This window comes from Biomphalaria glabrata, chromosome 12, assembly GCF_947242115.1.
Source record: "Biomphalaria glabrata chromosome 12, xgBioGlab47.1, whole genome shotgun sequence".
Classification (NCBI taxonomy): Eukaryota; Metazoa; Mollusca; class Gastropoda; family Planorbidae; genus Biomphalaria; species Biomphalaria glabrata.
The window spans coordinates 10,933,564-10,959,078 of NC_074722.1; the positions used below are offsets into that span (position 1 = coordinate 10,933,564).

General features: G+C 38.8%; 1 protein-coding gene across 11 annotated transcripts in view; it reads right to left on the reverse strand.

Annotated features, from left to right (window-relative positions):
* The window catches only part of LOC106057138 (calcium/calmodulin-dependent protein kinase kinase 1-like), a 216,956-nt gene that overhangs the window by 130,246 nt on the left and 61,195 nt on the right, over positions 1–25,515 (reverse strand). For 6 of the 11 annotated variants that reach the window (XM_056006979.1, XM_056006976.1, XM_056006983.1 and 3 more), the window contains exon 2: positions 692–773. In XM_056006979.1, coding sequence (XP_055862954.1) covers positions 692–773 — 82 coding nt within the window. Of the gene's footprint in view, positions 1–691; positions 774–1,073; positions 1,579–24,809; positions 25,364–25,515 lie in introns of those variants that run through there. The other 5 variants (XM_056006977.1, XM_056006973.1, XM_056006974.1 and 2 more) reach the window with 5 other exon arrangements.

A 25,515-nucleotide genomic window follows, 5' to 3' on the forward strand; every position in this document is an offset into this window, starting at 1 on the left:
AGCTAGTCCATTGACATTTATCACATAGTACGATTTGTTTTCCTCTGTTTCTTGTAATTATGTTCTTTTTGTTTGTTTTTTTATTTATGTTTCGTCATTACAAAACAAAACAAAAATACAATTTAAATTTTTGAAAGCAACAGTTCGTGAATAGATGGAGACCTTGTCATTGTTTTTTCAATGTGCAGTTGTTGTGGCTATTACTCTTCGTTTTAGGAGTTTATTTTGTTTTTACTTTCATTTAGTTTGAAATAATGGCTTCTTATAAATTTAATATTTTTGTCGATAAACACAATCATCCTGATTGTAATTTATCGCTTTAATCTAAAAGAAATCAAAATTATTATACAATATAATTTATAGATGAAATCAATAGTTCTATATCTATCATTTAAAAAAAAGCTACGCTAACTTGACATTGTACTTTAGGCTATATTAACATTTGACTTTAGGCTATATGACATTACACTTTAGGCTATATGACATTAGACTTTAGGCTATATGACATTAGACTTTAGGCTATATGGCATTAGACTTTAGGCTACATTGTCATTTGATAGTCCTACCTTAATAGAGTTGCTTTCATCAGCTAAACAATATGACACAAAAAGCTTTACTGCCGCTACCAATTCATAAACAACAACTATTGCGACAAGTTACTAATATTCTAACTTAGTCAATCTGAGCCTACCTGATCTCTCCGAGTCTTGGAGCCTTCTTCGCTATTGGCGCAGTGGCATGCCTGACGTCCAATGAACAAATGCTGCTCACTCCTAAAGAACCAAACAAATGACTTTTCTTATTATAAATATTCAAATAATATAAATGGTAAATTATCATATGAATAATCATTATTTTTGGTATAAATGTAAAAGTTTGCATATATATATAAATATACATTTTTTATTGGGTTAGCTAGTATGAAAGATGAAGCTTGTACTATTTGCTAGCCTGTTAACATCAAGCTGTGTATGCAGGAAGACAGCAAGAACGAAAACAAAATAAAATAAAATGTTAAGAAATGTTCAGGTTAAAGGCTTAAATGAACATTCAGTTAGGCTGCTACAACAAACCTGTAGGGTTCGTCACTTCCAGTTTGAACTTTCTGTACATTTTCGACCTTTATTTGAGTTTGAGTTTTGAGTTTTTGGCACATCGGCACAAATTAGACCATGTCGTGCCCGTAATCCTTCAAGGATTACTATCCCTTTATATCACAAGAGCCAAGTTCCATTTTATTTAACCTTGACTCCTCGTGAGGGAAATCAGATCGCACTGATCCATGCCATTGACCCAACCGAACATGTGAAAAGAATCACTTTTGGAAATCTGCACTTGCTGTTGCTAAAAATAGTTTATTTGCTCTTTATTTTTGTTACTCCTAACAAAAGCATAAGTGCCAGAATATCTCAAGCGTACGATGTAGGTCTTGCATTAGCCTAGACCATAATGGTAGGTCTCAGTAAGTCTTGTAGAAGTGTTGGTGAAGCACTTGCATAGCCTGGATATTAATAGTATAGCCAATTCAGCTGAACTGTCGGCGCACGCATGCGCTTTCACATAGATTCTAAAAATAGCCTTGTGTTTTGAATGAATACAAAAAAAAAAAAAGATAATAATTCTAAGTCAACTACAGACACGCAGTTACGTCACAAACACCGAAGACCAAAATTTTTATTTTTTTACTTTCTTTCACTTTCTGTAAATTATACCTGATTTCATTCACCAAAACTCAGCTGACAATTAGATCTTTTATTAGATCTATCGACACAAGAAAGGAGGTAGATAGGAGCTATGTAATAGCTAAAAATAAAATTCAAAAAAGAGGGGAGAGAATCTATCGGTCTCGGTCTTCTGATATTCTTAGTGGAAGATATTTATTAGACTCTGTTTAATCTTTCATTCTATCGAAAAGTTCGCAAGCGTTTCATTACATGAATATAAAAATTGAATTGTTGCCTCGTAGTTTCATTATATACCCTATATTGTATTCTTTTTTCAATTTCAACATAAATTACACTTTGACCTCACTATCAGGGCCGGCCTTACATACTTGAGTCTCTAGGCAATGTGAATTTGATGTCCCCAAATGAAATAGAAAAAAAGAATAAATATACAGTGACACATTGTACTTAAAACCTAGCGTACTACAGCAATAGCATGTGGTAAAAGTTTCGCTATTTCTTTTCTAAACAAATTGTCAATGCTCCAGTGCGAGCCCCCCCCCCCCCCAGTGATCGGAGGCCCTAGGCGGCTGCCTATTTTGCCTATGCCCAAGGCCGGTCTTGTCACTTTCATATACACACACTCATATACATTTCAGCAGTACCGAGTCATTAACCAAATTCCTTATCAGAAAAAAAAACATCCTTAAGGGTTTTTTGTTTTTATATGGACGACCAGCATTGCAATATTTCCTGAACGGAATCTTAGCCATTAACTTCTGACATATTAGAGTTAATTATTTTTCGCACATCGTCGCTTCGCACCCAGCCCTTGATACCCTTCCGCTAGTTATCCAGGGACGCTAATGCACTTGAAAACAATCAATCCGCAGTTATCGTAAACATCTCAAAGTGGTTGTAGAGTCTTACGTCCTGTGAAGATCTGTGATTAATGAACAGGCAGGACTTATAGAACATTCATCAGTGGGCACTGCTCAGGCGACAACAATGAATTGGTTTTCCTTCCACCAACCTCTAGAGACAGATTATGACTGTTGGCTCATGTTTACCATCATAATAAAACAGAGTGGCATGTGCTAATGGATTCAGAGAAATGTCACATGCGACAAATGACAAGTCATGAAACGTGTCACTAATTATATTGATTCAAGCAAAATTAAAGAAAAACTTGTTCGTTCGGAGTAACCTACTTTAGGGAATACAGTTAATTACTTCTTCATTAGCTGTACAATTCGTGTGACAGGTCTTCGCTGGCGGTATATTTTCATAAGAGTTGTTTACATCATTTTTTGATGACAGGGGAGGGAAGGGTTGGGAGACAGAGGGAGGAGATACGCTCTCTGTAAAAGTCTGTCCGTTGAGTAGACAGTCCATGGTCAGAAACTTCGTCAATTTTTGCTTTTCTTTTATGAAAAGGGAAGACCGCGAAAACAATGGCTTGAGACAGTGAAGTCGATAAATTTTAGCGTTATTAGAGCATGGAATAAGTTGCCTGAGCTAGCCAGGAAAACCAGTGACTTGGCGGAGTCACTTGTACAAAATTTTTCTAGCGTATGGAATAACAAATGTGTCTCTATCTTTCCCATCTTAAAACTATATAGATAACGCAAACTTACATTCTTACACAGACATTCTTACACCCTCATTCTTACAATTATAGTACACATATTCTCACACACACACAAACCACACACACACATTCTCTCAGTCATATATTACGCACACATTCTTACACACATATAACACACACATTCTATGACATAGCCTCACACACACACATTCTCATTCACGACCTAACACAGGCTTTCTCCCACACATTAGCAAGTAAGTACCTACATCATCACAAAAACATAGGACACAGACATTCTCACACCAATACTTATCTCATGCATAGTCTCATTCACCACATCTAGCTCATGACCTGTGTACTTAACATGCACTTAAAATCTACCTTATATGTATATACCATTCTATCAAAAAAAAGATACCACTTTTGAGAACATGAAATAAAGAATATACCATGTAAAAAATCTACTTTAAAAACAAAGCATATCAAAGGTAAAAAAAACGAAAAATGACTACCAATAATCTTATTACTTCAAGAATAAGCTCCTTTTTCAATATTAAACAAAATTAATTAAGTACAATTGATTGGTTATTTTTTTTATTATCATCGACTATGAATAATTATGCAAAATTTCCACATTATCCGAGTATGGGAAATGAGAGATAAAACGTGTAGAAAACGTAATGAGGGGAATAACTCTACACATACAGCCACATCTCTAAAAAATTATCATTTATTTTCCTTTTTCGATATCAGTCAAATAACTAATTACCAATTATTAATATACTAATAAATTAATTTTTGATGTATTCATGTTTTGTTAGGTACATCATATATTTCTGTAAAATTTCAACTTGATCCGAGAATGGGTGTGGGAATAATAACGAGTACAAATACTGTACCAGACAAACAGACAGAGTTGACACAAGCTTTGTAAAATCTTAACCAGTCCATTCGGTAATTTCTAATGGTTATAAGCATTGGAGGTGAAAAACTGACAGGTGTCAGTAGTTTTAAATACCTCGGAGCTATCGTCTCAGATGAGGGAACCAAACTAGATCTACTAGCCCGAATAGCACAGTCCACAGCAGCACTTCTGGCAAAACTCAAAACATAATAGAAAGACAAAGGCATAGCCCTCGACACTAAAGTCAAACTGATGCGCTTCTTGGTCATGGCCAAATTCTTGTATGCCTGCGAATCTTAGACGCTGACGGCAGAGCTAGAGAGGAGGATCCAAGCAATGGAATTGAGATGCTACAGAAGGATCCTATGTATCACATTTAAAGAGACCGCATCACAAACGAAGAGATTAGAGACAGGGTTACTACAGAGGTTAAACCCCCATGATGACCTGCTAACTAGTGTAAAAAAAAAACGGAAAGTTAAACTCTATGACCACATTACAAGGTTGTCGGGGCTAGCAAAGTACCAGGAAAAAAAAGAAGAGGCAGACAGAGAAAGCGATGGGAAGACAACATATAAAGAATGGACGGGCCTGCCATTGAAAGAGGTTCTAACTAAGGCCAAAGACAGAGAGGACTGTAAAAAGACGGTTGACTGTGGGGGTTCTTATGCTCTTTCTCTGCAATTATAACGAAAGTAGTCCCGTGTGTCTGAGGTGAATGAAAAAAAAAAGCAGCGGAGTGTTTCTTAAAGCGTGAGTTATTTGTCCCCATTCATGACGTAACTAACAAATTGTCGCCCGTTGTGCCTGGTGCAATCAAACAAGCTGGTTCAATAATTCATGTAGCAATACCCAGGACTAATTGGTTTTTAAATTTATTAGTCAGAAAATAACATTCTAGACCAGCTCTCAATTCTTATAGAGACTCTGAATGTTATGTGTGTATGCGTTGGCCAATGTAAAAAGTAAAAAAAAAGAAAAATAACCAAGATCATGCTTGTGGTAATTTAGCCTCTAAACATCGTAATTGTAATTCCATTTTGTATGCACTAATCGTAAAACTACTCAGCAGTTTAAGGGTTAAAATGTAATATGGAAAGTGTATAAGTGAATGAGTTTATATCAATCTCCCTTTACAATGACTTTGCAACACAGCAACTAGTGTGTATCTAAAATTAAAGAATTAAATTCTTTGATGCATTGTGCAGTAACAATAACAAACAACAAAAGACTCAGAACGAATGAGCTACACGCTGTCAGACCTCTCCACGGCTCAAAAGGAGTAATGAGAAACATAAGAACCTTAAGCACATAAGGTTGATAAAATACATTAACTAACACACCAAGATTTGACTAAATCAGAGGACTCAAACTTTTTGGAACCGAGGACCCAATAATATAATCCAAACTTGCTCACGGAACCCAAAGTGAAAACGCTACCAAATGCATCGTACATAGGTTTCGAATTTAAAACAAAACAAAACAAAAAACTTGTTGAAGGAGTGTTTATTGAGAAACTTTGTTTACAAAAAAAAAAATATTAAAAAAATAATTTCTCGGATGAGTTTGACGAGATTTTTTCGGGTGTATTTTATGTCTAACTCAATGTTTGTAAGTAGCAACCGCAACTTTGAACGAGCAGACATTTCTAGTCAGTATCTTTGATTATCTCATGACGACACTGAGCTCACGTTGTACCCAATAAGAAGACGTGAAATCAGTCAGCCACATCTGTTCATTGATTCCTGATGCAGGATAGGAAATAGGAATCTGTTTTAGGAACCAGAATTGTGATGTTCTAGCGCGAACATTCGTTTAAGTCCCCCCCCCCCTCTTTGTGGATATTTCATTAAACTGCTATTAGTATGGATTCCTCTGTCAGTGGGATCTGATTTGTCCACTGGCAAAAGGGTTCAGTACACAGTCGGGAATATCCAAGTACAGAATGTCTTCAAATCGTTGGCTAAATGTCGTCATAGAATGGCACGTAACAGAAGTTAAACAATAGGGAGGGGCGAGTTGATGATTATTTTAACTATCCGATCGGATAAACTAGCTGTTAGCAAAGACATTACTTTAATTGTATACAATGTTAATCTATTTGAGGAAAATAGAAGATTGCATAATTATATATTATGTGTTTCAAACTTACTTTAAAGCTTATACCACCTAAGTCAAGTACACTTTCTTTCCCTTATTTGAGATACCAAACAAAATAATTAATTACCGATAGTTGGTTAGTCTTTTTTTTTTTTATTGATTCTCCTGTTGTCAGAAATAGTTACACAGAATTGCAGCTTGATCCGAGATTGGGTGTCGGAGAATAATGTGTACAAACCTTTTACCAGCCAGACAGACAGACAGTTAGCTGATATAAGCTTTGTAATAAAATACGACAATTAAAAAAAACACATTTTGGCAGGTAATGACCTAGTAATCCTGACAATCATTATTCTTTTCTATTGTTATCAGCAATGTAATGTTTGTAAAATGAAAGAAAAGTCTGCTATCCTTGTTCAAAAGAAGAAGATATTTTATAATTTTGTTTTCTAAGGTCAAGGCAAGTCCGCAGGAATCTAGTTTTTTTTCAGTTTCAATGTGTTCTCAAGGTCAGTGACGTGTCCTTTGAAATGAGATAAAGTGTTGATTGTACAGCCATTATTTCATTAGCCAATCGATTTCTGTTATTTGTAAATGTAAATTCTCCTCACCTTGGCAATTGTCCAGATAATGGACAGTGCTGGTGTCCAGACAAGAAGTTCAAAGGTTAAGGTTAAAGAATTATTATCGAAAGTTAAGATCTTTGCGTTGTTGTTTTTTTTTTCGCCTCAATGATTTTGTCATTCGATTACTTTGTTCTGTACAGCAGTTCTTATAACATAACAAAACGACGTAATCCTAGATCTTTCATCTAATTACAATCAATATCACAAGGGAGGTAAGCCATGATGTAATATAAGTATCACACTTTTGTGTTAAGGTTTTTGTAGCAAGAATGCCGCATTAGATTTCAAAGCTTCATATACGGTAGGTCTTAAGCAGCATTTATCAAACTGTGGTATATGTTGTGGGATACGCTGTGGGATATAGTGTGGGATATGCTGTGGGATATGTTGTGGGATACGCTGTGGGATATATTGTGGGATATGCTGTGGGATATGTTGTGGGATACGCTGTGGGATATGTTGAGGGATATGCTGTGAGATATGTTGAGGGATACGCTGTGGATTATGTTGTGGGATACGCTGTGGGATATATTGAGGGATATGCGGGGGGATATATATGCTTTCGGATACGCTGACAATATGTTCATAAAGACGGTCTTCCCTTCAAATCTCTTGTATTTTCATTGTAGTTATACATGAATTTTCGTATCAAATAAGAACATTAGTGACATGGATGAAACTAACTGACATCGTTCTATAATCCACAAAGGAACATTTCTACTGGTACTGTTTTACGGAGCCGCGTCTTCAACGAGATCGATGTACAACGTCCGTATGAAAATCAAATTCCGCAACGTTTTAGCAAATGCGATTTTAAGATTCTATTCGTCTTTTGTTTACGTCAGAACGCTCAAATTTTCATTCGTTTTTTTTTTTTTGAGGCCTTTAGCAGGGAAAACAAAACAAAAGACCGACCGCTACAGAACATCTTGCTAAGCAATAGGATGATTTTACGACAATTCAGCACATTATATAGGTCCATTTTATACTGTTTGAACTGCCTCTAACACTAGTTACTAAATACAATAGTACATGAAAGATGCCAGAAAAAACAAACATTTCGAAGCTAAGAATACCGAACTGGACTCCACCCAGAACTACTCTGGGACAGGTTACTGCATCCCCCCCCCCCCCAAAAAAAAAACAAACTCCTAGCTGACAAATTTTGGGGTTTTAAGAGGCCGTCACTTGTAAAAGTTTAAGAACCACTGATCTAAAGACTTCACCGACACCAGCGTTAATCCGAGTCGACAAAAACAGATTCAAGAAAATTCAGCGCCACTGGAGAAAGTCTCAACAAAAAATGGCGTCACTAGAAAATTTACCAATTCCATTATAAAGCGCAGCTCCGTTAAAAATGCGTTGCCTTCAAAGTGAGACTCCGGTATTTCAGCTGTCAGTAGGACCCAACGGTGACCTAAAAATTTTGTAGCGACTTACGCAAACGAAGCAGTCTTCAGAGACAAAAACATTAAGCTGGTATAAAAAGTAAAAATAAACTAACTCGAGAAACAAAGAGGAGAAATAGGGAGAGAGAGAAAGAAAAAGTTTCTACTGAGACTGGATAGAAGAGAAATATAGTCACAATGGAAAATGAAACTAGCTGATTTATATTGTTGCATCAAACAAAATATATCGGCCAAACAGTCAAACTTTGAGAACCATCGTCACGGTGAATGTTACAAGAAGCGTTCTAGGAATGAACAGTTGAGAACCGCTGGCCGGAAATGCTGTTTTGTTTTTGTAATGACGTTATGTTACTATTTCTGTCACACACAACCACTGTATCAGTCCACCCATTTCCATAACTTGCACAAATTTGTCATTTATTGTGTGTGTGTTGTTTAGTAGGATGTCTGAACCTAGACAATGTCTAAGAGTACTGACTGAACTTTTGTTTACAGGCGTTTCTTTGACTGTCTGTCAAAAGATATTTTTTTAAGTTACGGAACATTGACAAAATGAAAGGCGATAAAGGTTTTTGTTGATTCTCATGTTGCCGAATAGAAATGTTTCTGATAAAAATGTTTGATTTGGCACTTTTTGTGTAGCTTGATCTTTATGTGGTCTATGTACTTTTCTATTTATGCAGTCTATGTACTTTTCCATTGATGTAGCAAGTGTACTTATGTAAGAATGTACTTATCTCTTTATACAGTGTGTATACTTACTATTTTCGTAGTAAGTGTACTTATGTATGTAGTCATCTGAGAGTCATCTCTTTATGTGGGGAATGTAAGTATATACTTCTTTCTCTATCTAGTGTACGTACGTTTTTCATTATGTAGTATATATGTAATAATGTAATAGTCTCTGTATGTGTTGTATGAAATGTTTATACGAATGAAACTGTAAGAAATAGTTTCAACGACACAAATGATTCTGTCCCTTATTAGAAATTATGTAACTACATATCTACCTATTATTTAATGTACAAATCAAAACTTATTTGTTACTCCAGTGACCAAGAAAACAGGACCAGCGACACTAATAAAGTGGATGTAATCAAAAAGAATAAAAAAAAAAAAAAAAAAAGAACACACAAACGCAGATGTTAACGCTTGGGTTTGGCCGTTATAATTTGTAAAAAATATAATCATCATACAAAGAAATTTGGTCTTGATATCGACATATAGCTAAAGAGTTTTAAAAAAAATAACAGATAGCCGTGCAGGAACATTTTGTCTTACAAATCATTCGCTTGGCCAAACTAGAATCTTCTAAGCCAGTTTTGTTGAAAGTGGTCTATATATAGACCGCCAGGAATCGACGACAACTCTCAATGGGTCTACAAGAGTGAAAAAAAATGATTTGGAGGTCTATGAGATGTAACAGGGGTCTACGTTAGAGGATCTCATCTCAGTAGGTTGAGTCTTTAAATTCTTTCCCATTAAGGCTATGCAGGACACTTGACACCTTTTTTTTAAATTTATTAATCAAATGCATCCATATTTCCACAAAATGTGGTCAAAATTGTTCTCTTTTTAAAGGTTGTCATAATGATGGCCGCCATATGTGATATTTCAACGATATTTGTTTATCTTTTTAAATAGATAAGGCTATTTTATCAATGACTAAACTATACGTAGAGCAGCCATAAAACTATGTTTTCTTCTTTATAGGTTGTAAATATAAGGAAAACTTTTGTTTTTACACATACTTCTCAAACTTTGCATAAGAAACATTTTTTTAATGATGTGTTTTATAAAAATATAGGTAATGATAGAGAAAAGATGAAATCGGCATAAGAGACGAAAATCAGGGCCGGCCTTAGTCATAGGCAAATTAGGCAGCTGCTAGTTCCTAGAATTGGATGGAGCCTCGAACAGTGTGTGTCTCCATTAATTTAGAGAAGAAATAACGAAACTTTCTTCAATGGTATTGTTGAAGTACTCTAGGTTTTTAATAAATTGCATAATTTTAGTTTTTTTTCGCTTTTTATTTTTATTTGGGACCACCGAATTCACTTCGCCTTTTCTTCTTCTTCTTCTTCTTGAAACTGTCAGGTAGAGTTGAGCCTTCTGATCCTGGAACTCTAGGCCAGCAAAAGCGAACAAGAGCTCCCTCTCACCGGCCTGTATGAGAGCAGTGTACACTGTTCTGTCTGTCGGGTGGGTCAGACTCGCGGCAAGAGGCCGAGTACACTAAGACCCTCGCCATTTTCCTTTTCTATACCAGGCTAACCGTGCGGGACACGCCATTTATGTAACGGCCCCTTGAGGAACAGCGCCTGGATTGTGACAAGGTTGTGTGAGCTTTTTTACAACTCCGCGCAGTGCAATGAGGATGCTCTCGCACCCCCTTAGGCACCCCCACAGGAGTCTTGTTTTGCTACCCTTTAGCCTAATCGTTTCCTCCTACGATCTCGCCACTATGAGGCAGGGTAGCATGCCCGGGTCACTTCGCCTATAGTCTCCAATTATCTAAGGCCGCCCCTACACCCAGGGGCGTAGCTTGGAATTTCCCATCATTTAGGGACCTGGGGGGGGGGGGAATCGTCCTTTTTTGGGGGGCTCCTTGTATTTTGAGTAATATTTAATTGTAAATGTAAAAAGCACTCATTTGCCCCCCCCCCCCTGAAGTGGGGGCCCGAGGGGATTTTCAAATTCTCCCCCTCCTTTTACGCCACTGCCTACACCAATACAACTTTAAATTTAGCATAATGCTTAGTGAATTAAATGACAGTTTGTATCAATAGCCCGCAAACGAGCGCCCATCGACAGCAATAACCTCTGCTTATGATAAAGGCGGTACATGAAAAAAAAATTATTGCAGCGTGTATCAAACCGCGGGGTGTGACTTGCTAGGAAGGGAAAGCGGCATTTTGTTTACAAAGCTTATATCTACTCACTCTGTCTGTCTGTCCAGTACACATTTTGAACACGTTATTTCTCCCACACCCACTCTCGGATCAAGTTTTAACTTTGTAAGAGGAAATGAATCGTTTGAAAAAGTTAGAAACACACACATACACACCACAACAAAAGTGAAACAAGCAAAATTTTTAAAAAATGAAGCATATCTAAGGGGAACTCTACATTTACAGACGTATCTTTTAAATATTGTCATATTTATTTCCTCTTTTCGATATCAAACAAAATGAGTGAATCAATTATCACGTCTACTTCCTAGTCCCTCAGGACGACGGGGAAGGCAGCGGGACCACCGAGACGACCGAACGACAGTCCAGCGCGCATACCGCTCGACCAGGAACAATGTGTAAAGTTTCAACTTGATCGGAGAATGGGAAGTGGGAGAAAGAACGTGTTCAAAATGTAGACCAGACAGTGAGTTTGTTATAACTATGTACAAATAAAAATTTCAAGAACAAAAAAAAAAAGTGTTTAAGAATGTGTTGGAACTTGGAAGTGTTCACATTGGTTTATCTACTAATTTATGGGTATAGGTGTGTGTGTGTGCTGAATATTGTGTTAAAAAGTCTTTTAAAGTCTATTAACAGTCACGTCAAAACTCGTTTGATTACTACTGCTATAAGTTGGTGATATTGTTATAGGCCAACGTCAGTAATGTATAGACCTACGTCAGTAATGTATAGGCCTACGTCAGTAATGTATAGACCTACGTCAGTAATGTATAGGCCTACGTCAGTAATGTATAGACCTACGTCAGTCATGTATAGACCTACGTCAGTAATGTATAGACCTACGTCAGTAATGTATAGACCTACGTCAGTAATGTATAGGCCAACGTCAGTCATGTATAGACCTACGTCAGTAATGTATAGACCTACGTCAGTAATGTATAGGCCAACGTCAGTAATGTATAGACCTACGTCAGTAATGTATAGACCTACGCCAGTAATGTATAGGCCTACGCCAGTAATGTATAGGCCTACGTCAGTAATGTATAGGCCTTCGTCAGTAATGTATAGGCCTACGTCAGTAATGTATAGGCCTACGTCAGTAATGTATAGGCCTACGCCAGTAATGTATAAGCCTACGTCAGTAATGTATAGGACTACGTCAGTAATGTATAGGCCTTCGTCAGTAATGTATAAACCTACGCCAGTAATGTATAGGCCTACGTCAGTAATGTATAAACCTACGTCAGTAATGTATAGGCCTTCGTCAGTAATGTATAGGCCTTCGTCAGTAATGTATAGGCCTACGCCAGTAATGTATAGGCCAACGTCAGTAATGTATAGACCTACGTCAGTAATGTATAGACCTACGCCAGTAATGTATAGGCCTACGCCAGTAATGTATAGGCCTTCGTCAGTAATGTATAAACCTACGTCAGTTATGTATAAACCTACGTCAGTAATGTATAGGCCTACGCCAGTAATGTATAAACCTACGTCAGTAATGTATAAACCTACGCCAGTAATGTATAGGCCTACGCCAGTAATGTATAAACCTACGTCAGTAATGTATAGGACTACGTCAGTAATGTATAGGCCTTCGTCAGTAATGTATAAACCTACGCCAGTAATGTATAGGCCTACGTCAGTAATGTATAAACCTACGTCAGTAATGTATAAACCTACGTCAGTAATGTATAGGCCTACGTCAGTAATGTATAGGCCTACGTCAGTAATGTATAGGCCTACGTCAGTAATGTATAGGCCTACGTCAGTAATGTATAAACCTACGTCAGTAATGTATAGACCTACGTCAGTAATGTATAGGCCTACGTCAGTAATGTATAGGCCTACGTCAGTAATGTATAAACCTACGTCAGTAATGTATAGGCCTACGTCAGTAATGTATAAACCTACGTCAGTAATGTATAGACCTACGTCAGTAATGTATAGGCCTACGCCAGTAATGTATAGGCCTACGCCAGTAATGTATAAACCTACGTCAGTAATGTATAAACCTACGTCAGTAATGTATAGACCTACGTCAGTAATGTATAGGCCTACGCCAGTAATGTATAAACCTACGCCAGTAATGTATAGGCCAACGTCAGTAATGTATAGGCCAACGTCAGTAATGTATAGGCCTACGTCAGTAATGTATAGGCCAACGTCAGTAATGTATAGGCCAACGTCAGTAATGTATAGGCCTACGTCAGTAATGTATAGGCCTACGTCAGTAATGTATAGGCCTACGTCAGTAATGTATAGGCCAACGTCAGTAATGTATAGGCCTACGTCAGTAATGTATAGGCCAACGTCAGTAATGTATAGGCCAACGTCAGTAATGTATAGGCCAACGTCAGTAATGTATAGGCCTACGTCAGTAATATCTTTAGTTGGATAACAGAATACATTTAAAGAGTGAATAGTTTATCTCTTTAGATGTTTTCTTACCTTAGTCTCTCTCTCTCTTTCTCTTTTTTTCTCATTCTCACTTCTATATGTCACGTTACATTAATCTTTCTTAGTCTCTCTCTCTCTCTCTCTCTCTCTCTCTCTCTCTCTCTCTCTTACAAATTTCTGTCTCTGTATTTGTGTCTTACTCTCTCTCTCTCTCTCTCTCTCTCTCACACACACACAAAATATCCTCTCACGTACTCTCAATTTTTTTTGCTTTTTTTCTCATTAAAATAAAATGTGTATAAACCTTTCCATCTCTCTCCTTCTCTCAATATCTCTCCTTCTCTCTCTCCTCCTCCTCTTTGTCTATTTCTCCTCTTACTCTCTAACATTGTCTTCTTCTCAAAGAGTTAATAATTAACTCCTCTAAGTCTCAGCACTGTTGTGGTCAGAGTTACATCCATTCACACCACGTGATGCATTAAGTCACGAGCACAATGTCAAAGTAAACCATGCAGTCCCCCCCCCCTCCCGTCCCAAGTCTAAAGTTAAACGTCAGTTCTTATGTTACAAAGCGGTGCAAAACCACCGACAAGAAAGAGCAATCAATAGGAATAACAGCACACTTCATCAAGACAATGAAAACATACCCCCCCCCTTTCAGACACGTGTCATTTTGTTACTAGAGTCCAGATCTTTTGTACAATCCAATCATACATCTTCATAACACTTCGGTCTTTTGTACAATCCAATCATACATCTTCATAACTCCTAGTTCTATTGTACAATCCAATTATACATCTTCATAACTCCTAGTTCTATTGTACAATCCAATCATACATCTTCATAACTCCTAGTTCTAATGTACAATCCAATCATACCTCTTCATAACACATCGGTCTTTTGTACAATCTAATCATAAATCTTCATAACACATCTGTCTTTTGTACAATCCAATCATACCTTTTCATAACACATCGGTCTTTTGTACAATCCAATCATACATCTTCATAACTCCTCGGATGTTGTGTCACTATGAGGTAAGCTATGTCTTCAACATCAACACGTATCAACACAGGGATCACGTCTAATAGGACTAGCTGTCACAAGCTACAGGCCCACAACTACCTCAGCATAAGGGATCACGTTTAGTAGGACTAGTTCTCTGGAGCTACAGGCCCACAACTTCCCGTATCAGCACAGGTATCACGTTTAGTAGGACTAGCTGTCTGGTGCTACAGGCCCACAACTTCCCGTATCAGCGCAGGGATCACGTTTAGTGTGCTACAGGCCCACAGCTTCCCGTATCAGCACAAGGATCACATTTAGTATGACTAGCTGTCTGGTGCTACAGGCCCACAACTTTCTGTATCAGCACAGGGATCACGTTTAGTAGGACTAGCTGTCTGGTGCTACAGGCCCACAACTACCTCAGCACAAGGGATCACGTTTAGTAGGACTAACTGTCTGGTGCTACAGGCCCACTACTTCCCCTAACAGCACAAGGATCACGTTTAGTAGGACTAGCTGTCTGGTGCTACAGGCCCACAACTTCCTGTATCAGCACAGGGATCACGTTTACTAGGACTAGCTGTCTGGTGCTACAGGCCCACAACTTCCCGTATCAGCACAGGGATCACGTTTAGTGTGCTACAGGCCCACAACTTCCCGTATCAGCACAGGGATCACGTTTAGTAGGACTAGCTGTCTGGTGCTACAGGCCCACAACTTCCCGTATCAGCACAGGGATCACGTTTAATTAGGACTAGCTGTCTGATGCTACAGGCCCACAACTTCCCGTATCAGCACAGAGATCAAGTTTGGGATCGTCTAAACAAACGCAATGAAAACACAATGACCTAGACCTTGACCTTACTTCTTTCCATTCTTCAACAACTCCAGCTGTAACCGAAAGCATTGTGTTTGAACTATTTCATTCCCCCCCCCCTTTTCTTTTTCAAACCAAACAAGACAAAACAGTGCCAGGGCTCATAGCACACGTTTCTTTTCTCCAGGTAAGTACATGACTGTTCTGTAGGTGAGAAACTAGCCCGCTCGCTTTGATTAAAGAAAATGTTTTTAATTCAACTAAGAGATCTATACTTCAATCAAATATATCAACCAGAAAGCGTGGTCGAACTTGTATAGAGACAACCCAACACCTATCTATTTTCTTACCAACGATACTCACCCTGATCTCCATTAGTTTCCTGCATTATAGTAGTTAAAACCAACTAAAAGCTCAAAGGCACATTTCTTGTTCCATATACAAGACAAATTATTACAAATCCTCCTTCTTCCCTAGTGCTATTAGAGCAAGGAGTGGGTTGCCTGAGTCAGCCAGGAAAACAAAAGACTTGGCCGTCAATGATTAAAATGAATGACTAGATTGACCTAGGGACAAGCGTAGCACGTAGCATCTTTTTTTTTTTTTTTGAAGTAACATAAGGTAAAAAAAATTCAACTGTATGAATAGTATGAATTTCTCTTTGTCTCTTTATCTGTCTCTCTCTCTTATTTTTTCTCTCTCTCTCTCTCTCTATTACTCTTTCTCTCTCTCTCTCTCTCTCTATTACTCTTTCTCTCTCTCTCTATTACTCTTTCTCTCTCTATTTTTTTTTCTCTCTCTCTCTTTCTCTCTCTCTCTCTTTTTCACACTGACACACAAAGGCAATTAGGCAATTAAATCTCCGGGAGACATTTTCGAGGATAAACCATTAAGAACACCTGTAATGGAATGTAATAACAGCTACAATGGGCTACAGTGCTAGATCTAGATCAACATAGATCTAGCAATAGCTAACCAGTGCTACATGTAGTGGTAAGCACAGACATCATTATCTTCCACTCCTGATATGAAATGCATTTCAAAATTATTCGATCGTAAACTCAATGAGCTCACCCTGACACCCCCCTCAACCATTCCTTTCCAAAAACACACATACACACATAAACACACACACACACACACACAGGGACTCAAATGACAATTTCAATTTTTTAAATATATATTGTTACGTATTTCTGAATCTTCTGGCTAGATGTATTAGTTGGCACATAAATAAAAACACAGCAAAGAACTTGACGACTAAACTTTCAGTTTCATATAACTTTAATGACTATTAACTCTAACAATTCGTTACTTGAACATGTAGCGTAGAAGACTGTACAATATCTGTCAGTTTACAGTTAGCTATACTTCGTTGCAATACATCTCTTCACTTCGTTGCAATTCATCTCTTCTCAACTTTCCTCGAGCCGTATTACACAGAACAGACCAACGACACACTTCCCAGTGTCGCTCCAGGTCTCCTAAAGCTGAACCAAGTCGTACTCAAGTCTACCGAATCAGAGCCGCACACGTCTTACATCGACTGTATCGACTGTAACGGCTCAAGTCCACTGTAGTTCGCTGTATAGACTTTAACGACAGTAGTCCACTCCAGTTAACTCTACCCTAGTTAACTTGCATCGAGTCGTACACATTTCTCTTCCACAGAGCCGCACACGTCTTACATAGTCTGTCTCGACTGTAACGGCTCACTCACGACTCCATACGACTGACTTTCACATTAACTTTCTGGCTTATATAGAGTCCCTAATCGCTTGTCCAAAGTTGCACAAACACGGCTAGTATTCTCTGAAATAACACGTGAGGAAACGTCACATCCTGTCTCTATTTATACACGTAGATTCCAGAAAACACTCGATGCAGTGTCATCAAGTCGGGGTCACACGTAGTGACCTTTATCTGTCACTGTTCATTAGTAACTGTCCCCCTACTTAGATCTGTTCGTCCCCTGGAACAACACGTGTGGACACGTCACATCCTGTCTTTGTTTGTACATGTAGATTCCAGGGAACACTAGCTGCTGTGTCATCTCGCCGGGGTCATACGTTGACCTCTACCTATCACTGTTCATTTGTAACACTGCCCCCTTCTTAGATCTGTTCGTCCCGAACAGATTCTACTTCATCACGATACTGATGAAATCGATCGACGATCAAGTAGGAAGCTTTGGTGGTTGCCCCCTTCTCAGAGATGTTCTTTCAATCTGGCAGTTGTCCATCTTCTTTCCATAGAAGAATGGGAGCCAAATCCTCATTTTTCAGCAGTTCCTCACAAATGTTTTCATCAATCTTGGTATGGAAACATCGACCTTCAGATGACGACATTGGGCACTCTTGTCGAGAAATTCATCAGCATTCTAACGAGTTCGTGCTTAACTGGCTGCGTTTTACATTTTCTAGCATCTTTTTACAGAGCTTCTTCAGAGATAACTAGGTTCATCACAGTACAGCAATATTCACATGCTCTTCTTTTAAACAACAGCAACTGACTTGGGTTTGTACGATGTTGGGTTGATCTTCTTGTACAGTTCTGTCACAGATGGTTACTCACTACAGTTCTGACATCTTAAACTACTTCTTTTCTGTCCTTCTTGCTTCTGACTTAATTAGCGTTCTTTTAAAACCTCTGTTATACTTCATCAACCTATTCTCATGAGGAATGTTCTTAGATTATTCATTAGTGGCTTCACACTTTCAACTGATTCGTAAGGCTTTCTTCTTTGGTCTGATGGTTCCGGACAGAATCTTTCTAAAAACATGGGCTGTGGAGTTTCATCAGTGCAGGTGGGGGTCTATCAGTGGGAGAAGTGGTGGGCTTGTTTTCTAACAACATGGGCTGTGGAGTTTCATAAATGCAGGTGGGGGTCTATCAGTGGGAGAAGGGGTGGGTTTGTATCTTGATCTTGTTGGAGCCATCCACGTTGCACTCTGCATGTGTCGCTTTCTCCACCTCCTCCATTTGATATTTCTTTGGTTGCGTTGATGTCGTTGTCGTTGTCTTGCTTTCCTGTCGATCAATGCTGATGGCAGCGACTTAGCACATAGGAAGGCATTGCATTTCATAGCTGTAGTCATCAAGACTGTTGATCTAACAAGTTGCTTCAGCATTATTCTTCGATGGGTGCTTTGCGAATGAGCTGCAAGTCCACTTGAAGGCAAGATGTCAAACACGTCATCACCTTCATCCGAGTCTGGAGGACTCGACTGTGGGGCAGGTTGATAACATTCAACGTGCAAAGGTCCCTCAACTTTAGCATCAGTTTCTATTGTAATTCCTTGACTATCACCAGGGCTTCTCACGCCTACCTTGATAGCTGTACAAGCTTCTGTTAAGTCTAGAGCTTGTTGGTGTATTTCTTGGCATTCACAGTCTTCTTGCATAGCTACGTACGTACAGTTCTTGTCAAACGCATGGGTGCAATAATCCAGCTTCGAGTTCCTCTCGTAGACAATGGTAGATAGACAGAAGTCTTTAAGGCCCACAGCAACAGGCTTGGACGCAGACCCAACGTTGTCTTGATCTGTTTGGCTAGTTGAGGTACTCATATCAGGTATATCTATAGCTAAAGCTTCGGTCAAACTATAGGTCTCTTCTATTGTTTCTTCAGCGGTCTCATTCTGCTTCTCGTTGAAATAGTAACAGCTACCGTCTCTTTTCATTTCTTGTGGGCCACATTCGTTTGGTTTGCTATCACAGTCACAGACAGCACAACCATCACCAGCATCCCTATCGTAATTGTCTGTATCGCCACATTCTTGGTTGGACAATTGTTCGCTGTTCATCAATGGTGTAGTTCTTTCATCTGTCGACTCAATCTGATACTGCTGAGTGTTCAGTAGCTCGTTCATCATGATTCTCGTTTGATCTTTTATTGTATCTGTTTGTTCTTCAGTCTTGTTGGGCGTGGTAGCTATTTGTTCATTCTCATTCATGACTTCAATCAACTGGTTAAATGAAGAAAATCTAGTGTTGATTTCTGATTCTATCTCCTTAATGCTCTCTTTCACCGAGTTCATTTTGTATTGCAAAGTTCTCAGGAGCTCCATCGTATTAGGTTTGATTTCAAATTGGCAAGTGTCTGGATTCTCATCTTCCTCCAACAGGGCTTGTCTGAGACGTGCTGTTAGCGTTTCCTTATTTCCGTTAAGCTGTAGACCTCTTTCTCGAAGCTCTTGTCTAAGTTCTTTCATGTCAAGTTCATTAAGAAGTTTGATGGAACACATTCTAGCCAGAAAGATCCCACTTCTGACACCAATTGTTACGTATTTCTGAATCTTCTGGCTAGATGTATTAGTTGGCACATAAATAAAAACACAGCAAAGAACTTGACGACTAAACTTTCAGTTTCATATAACTTTAATGACTATTAACTCTAACAATTCGTTACTTGAACATGTAGCGTAGAAGACTGTACAATATCTGTCAGTTTACAGTTAGCTATACTTCGTTGCAATACATCTCTTCACTTCGTTGCAATTCATCTCTTCTCAACTTTCCTCGAGCCGTATTACACAGAACAGACCAACGACACACTTCCCAGTGTCGCTCCAGGTCTCCTAAAGCTGAACCAAGTCGTACTCAAGTCTACCGAATCAGAGCCGCACACGTCTTACATCGACTGTATCGACTGTAACGGCTCAAGTCCACTGTAGTTCGCTGTATAGACTTTAACTTTAACGACAGTAGTCCACTCCAGTTAACTCTACCCTAGTTAACTTGCATCGAGTCGTACACATTTCTCTTCCACAGAGCCGCACACGTCTTACACCGTCTGTATCGACTGTAACGGCTCACTCACGACTCCATACGACTGACTTTCACATTAACTTTCTGGCTTATATAGAGTCCCTAATCGCTTGTCCAAAGTTGCACAAACACGGCTAGTATTCTCTGAAATAACACGTGAGGAAACGTCACATCCTGTCTCTATTTATACACGTAGATTCCAGAAAACACTCGATGCAGTGTCATCAAGTCGGGGTCACACGTAGTGACCTTTATCTGTCACTGTTCATTAGTAACTGTCCCCCTACTTAGATCTGTTCGTCCCCTGGAACAACACGTGTGGACACGTCACATCCTGTCTTTGTTTGTACATGTAGATTCCAGGGAACACTAGCTGCTGTGTCATCTCGCCGGGGTCATACGTTGACCTCTACCTATCACTGTTCATTTGTAACACTGCCCCCTTCTTAGATCTGTTCGTCCCGAACAGATTCTACTTCATCACGATACTGATGAAATCGATCGACGATCAAGTAGGAAGCTTTGGTGGTTGCCCCCTTCTCAGAGATGTTCTTTCAATCTGGCAGTTGTCCATCTTCTTTCCATAGAAGAATGGGAGCCAAATCCTCATTTTTCAGCAGTTCCTCACAAATGTTTTCATCAATCTTGGTATGGAAACATCGACCTTCAGATGACGACATTGGGCACTCTTGTCGAGAAATTCATCAGCATTCTAACGAGTTCGTGCTTAACTGGCTGCGTTTTACATTTTCTAGCATCTTTTTACAGAGCTTCTTCAGAGATAACTAGGTTCATCACAGTACAGCAATATTCACATGCTCTTCTTTTAAACAACAGCAACTGACTTGGGTTTGTACGATGTTGGGTTGATCTTCTTGTACAGTTCTGTCACAGATGGTTACTCACTACAGTTCTGACATCTTAAACTACTTCTTTTCTGTCCTTCTTGCTTCTGACTTAATTAGCGTTCTTTTAAAACCTCTGTTATACTTCATCAACCTATTCTCATGAGGAATGTTCTTAGATTATTCATTAGTGGCTTCACACTTTCAACTGATTCGTAAGGCTTTCTTCTTTGGTCTGATGGTTCCGGACAGAATCTTTCTAAAAACATGGGCTGTGGAGTTTCATCAGTGCAGGTGGGGGTCTATCAGTGGGAGAAGTGGTGGGCTTGTTTTCTAACAACATGGGCTGTGGAGTTTCATAAATGCAGGTGGGGGTCTATCAGTGGGAGAAGGGGTGGGTTTGTATCTTGATCTTGTTGGAGCCATCCACGTTGCACTCTGCATGTGTCGCTTTCTCCACCTCCTCCATTTGATATTTCTTTGGTTGCGTTGATGTCGTTGTCGTTGTCTTGCTTTCCTGTCGATCAATGCTGATGGCAGCGACTTAGCACATAGGAAGGCATTGCATTTCATAGCTGTAGTCATCAAGACTGTTGATCTAACAAGTTGCTTCAGCATTATTCTTCGATGGGTGCTTTGCGAATGAGCTGCAAGTCCACTTGAAGGCAAGATGTCAAACACGTCATCACCTTCATCCGAGTCTGGAGGACTCGACTGTGGGGCAGGTTGATAACATTCAACGTGCAAAGGTCCCTCAACTTTAGCATCAGTTTCTATTGTAATTCCTTGACTATCACCAGGGCTTCTCACGCCTACCTTGATAGCTGTACAAGCTTCTGTTAAGTCTAGAGCTTGTTGGTGTATTTCTTGGCATTCACAGTCTTCTTGCATAGCTACGTACGTACAGTTCTTGTCAAACGCATGGGTGCAATAATCCAGCTTCGAGTTCCTCTCGTAGACAATGGTAGATAGACAGAAGTCTTTAAGGCCCACAGCAACAGGCTTGGACGCAGACCCAACGTTGTCTTGATCTGTTTGGCTAGTTGAGGTACTCATATCAGGTATATCTATAGCTAAAGCTTCGGTCAAACTATAGGTCTCTTCTATTGTTTCTTCAGCGGTCTCATTCTGCTTCTCGTTGAAATAGTAACAGCTACCGTCTCTTTTCATTTCTTGTGGGCCACATTCGTTTGGTTTGCTATCACAGTCACAGACAGCACAACCATCACCAGCATCCCTATCGTAATTGTCTGTATCGCCACATTCTTGGTTGGACAATTGTTCGCTGTTCATCAATGGTGTAGTTCTTTCATCTGTCGACTCAATCTGATACTGCTGAGTGTTCAGTAGCTCGTTCATCATGATTCTCGTTTGATCTTTTATTGTATCTGTTTGTTCTTCAGTCTTGTTGGGCGTGGTAGCTATTTGTTCATTCTCATTCATGACTTCAATCAACTGGTTAAATGAAGAAAATCTAGTGTTGATTTCTGATTCTATCTCCTTAATGCTCTCTTTCACCGAGTTCATTTTGTATTGCAAAGTTCTCAGGAGCTCCATCGTATTAGGTTTGATTTCAAATTGGCAAGTGTCTGGATTCTCATCTTCCTCCAACAGGGCTTGTCTGAGACGTGCTGTTAGCGTTTCCTTATTTCCGTTAAGCTGTAGACCTCTTTCTCGAAGCTCTTGTCTAAGTTCTTTCATGTCAAGTTCATTAAGAAGTTTGATGGAACACATTCTAGCCAGAAAGATCCCACTTCTGACACCAATTGTTACGTATTTCTGAATCTTCTGGCTAGATGTATTAGTTGGCACATAAATAAAAACACAGCAAAGAACTTGACGACTAAACTTTCAGTTTCATATAACTTTAATGACTATTAACTCTAACAATTCGTTACTTGAACATGTAGCGTAGAAGACTGTACAATATCTGTCAGTTTACAGTTAGCTATACTTCGTTGCAATACATCTCTTCACTTCGTTGCAATTCATCTCTTCTCAACTTTCCTCGAGCCGTATTACACAGAACAGACCAACGACACACTTCCCAGTGTCGCTCCAGGTCTCCTAAAGCTGAACCAAGTCGTACTCAAGTCTACCGAATCAGAGCCGCACACGTCTTACATCGACTGTATCGACTGTAACGGCTCAAGTCCACTGTAGTTCGCTGTATAGACTTTAACGACAGTAGTCCACTCCAGTTAACTCTACCCTAGTTAACTTGCATCGAGTCGTACACATTTCTCTTCCACAGAGCCGCACACGTCTTACACCGTCTGTATCGACTGTAACGGCTCACTCACGACTCCATACGACTGACTTTCACATTAACTTTCTGGCTTATATAGAGTCCCTAATCGCTTGTCCAAAGTTGCACAAACACGGCTAGTATTCTCTGAAATAACACGTGAGGAAACGTCACATCCTGTCTCTATTTATACACGTAGATTCCAGAAAACACTCGATGCAGTGTCATCAAGTCGGGGTCACACGTAGTGACCTTTATCTGTCACTGTTCATTAGTAACTGTCCCCCTACTTAGATCTGTTCGTCCCCTGGAACAACACGTGTGGACACGTCACATCCTGTCTTTGTTTGTACATGTAGATTCCAGGGAACACTAGCTGCTGTGTCATCTCGCCGGGGTCATACGTTGACCTCTACCTATCACTGTTCATTTGTAACACTATATTAAATTTTTTTAACCCAAAAAAAATATTTTTTTAAACAAAAGCTTATGTAAGATAAAGAACCGCACAGATACTGCTATATCTTTCAACATTACCAGATTTATTTCCTCCTTTTCTATATGAACGTAAAATTAATTAATTACCGCTAATAAGTTAATTGGTTAATTTTTTCAATTGATTCCTGTATTGTCTTCGATTAGGAATAGTTGTGAAATGTCTCAGGTTGATCGAAATAACGTGTACAAGATTGTGGAAATAATGTGTACAAGATTGTGGAAGTAATGTGTACAAGATTGTGGAAATAATGTCTACAGGATTGAGGAAATAATGTGTACAGGAATGTGGAAATAATGTGTACAAGATTGTGGAAATAATGTGTACAAGATTGTGAGAAATAATGTGTACAAGATTGTGGAAATAATGTGTACAGGATTGTGGAAATAATGTGTACAAGATTGTGGAAATAATGTGTACACGATTGTGGAAATAATGTCTACAGGATTGTGGAAATAATGTCTATAGGATTGTGGAAATAATGTGTACAAGATTGTGGAAATAATGTGTACAAGATTGTGAGAAATAATGTGTACAAGATTGTGGAAATAATGTGTACAGGATTGTGGAAATAATGTGTACAAGATTGTGGAAATAATGTGTACACGATTGTGGAAATAATGTCTACAGGATTGTGGAAATAATGTCTATAGGATTGTGGAAATAATGTGTACAAGATTGTGGAAATAATGTCTACAGGATTGTGGAAATAATGTCTACAGGATTGTGGAAATAATGTCTACAGGATTGAGGAAATAATGTGTACAGGATTGAGGAAATAACGTGTACAAGATTGTGGAAATAATGTGTACAAGATTGTGGAAATAATGTGTACAAGATTGTGGAAATAATGTGTACAGGATTGTGGAAATAATGTTTACAAGATTGTGGAAATAATGTGTACAGGATTGTGGAAATAATGTCTACAGGATTGTGGAAATAACGTGTACAAGATTGTGGCAAACAGATTGAGTCGGTAAAATCTTTGTAAAAACATTCGATCTATATACATTTACCAGTACGCAAGTAAGCTACTAGATATAGATCTAGTTGTCATTAGAGTTATCAAACCTTATCCAATTACTACAACTCGTGTTCACAACACTGTCATGAATTAATGATTTTAATTGAATTACACTTCTATGTTAGTTTGTAAACATAGTGCACTGCAGGATAACAATAGTAATACAGCTTAAACACGCGTCTAGATCTAGGTGCTCAACACATTGCACTTAAATATAATCCGAACACATGAACTGTAAGAATTTGTAATCCAAGAAAGCACATTTTAAAGAAAAGATTACTCCAGAGAACTCCTGAACAATCACCTCTCACAGAGTTACCCCGCTTTCAGTGTCAAACACGGACCTGTTGATAGGTTTGGATTACACGCTTGATCTGTGTTGGTGAAATATCATAACGTGACCTAAATATCATATAGTCTCTGTGCTGGGTGACTTTATGACTGTCGTAGTTGTCATAGTGTGTGTCTGTGTGTAACGTTGATCCGGGTTACCAATAACTTTTGAAAGCCCAGAAATGTATCATCTCCCTTTGGTACCCGATAACCAAAGGTTTATGTCCCTTTGACCTGAGAAGAGTGGAACGACATGTTTGTTTTGTTTTTTTAAACTGGCTTTTCAATGACATATTTTTTTGTTACACCCCGCCAGTTATCGCCCCTTCCTATCACAGCGGGAATGGTCCCTATGGAATTCTCTT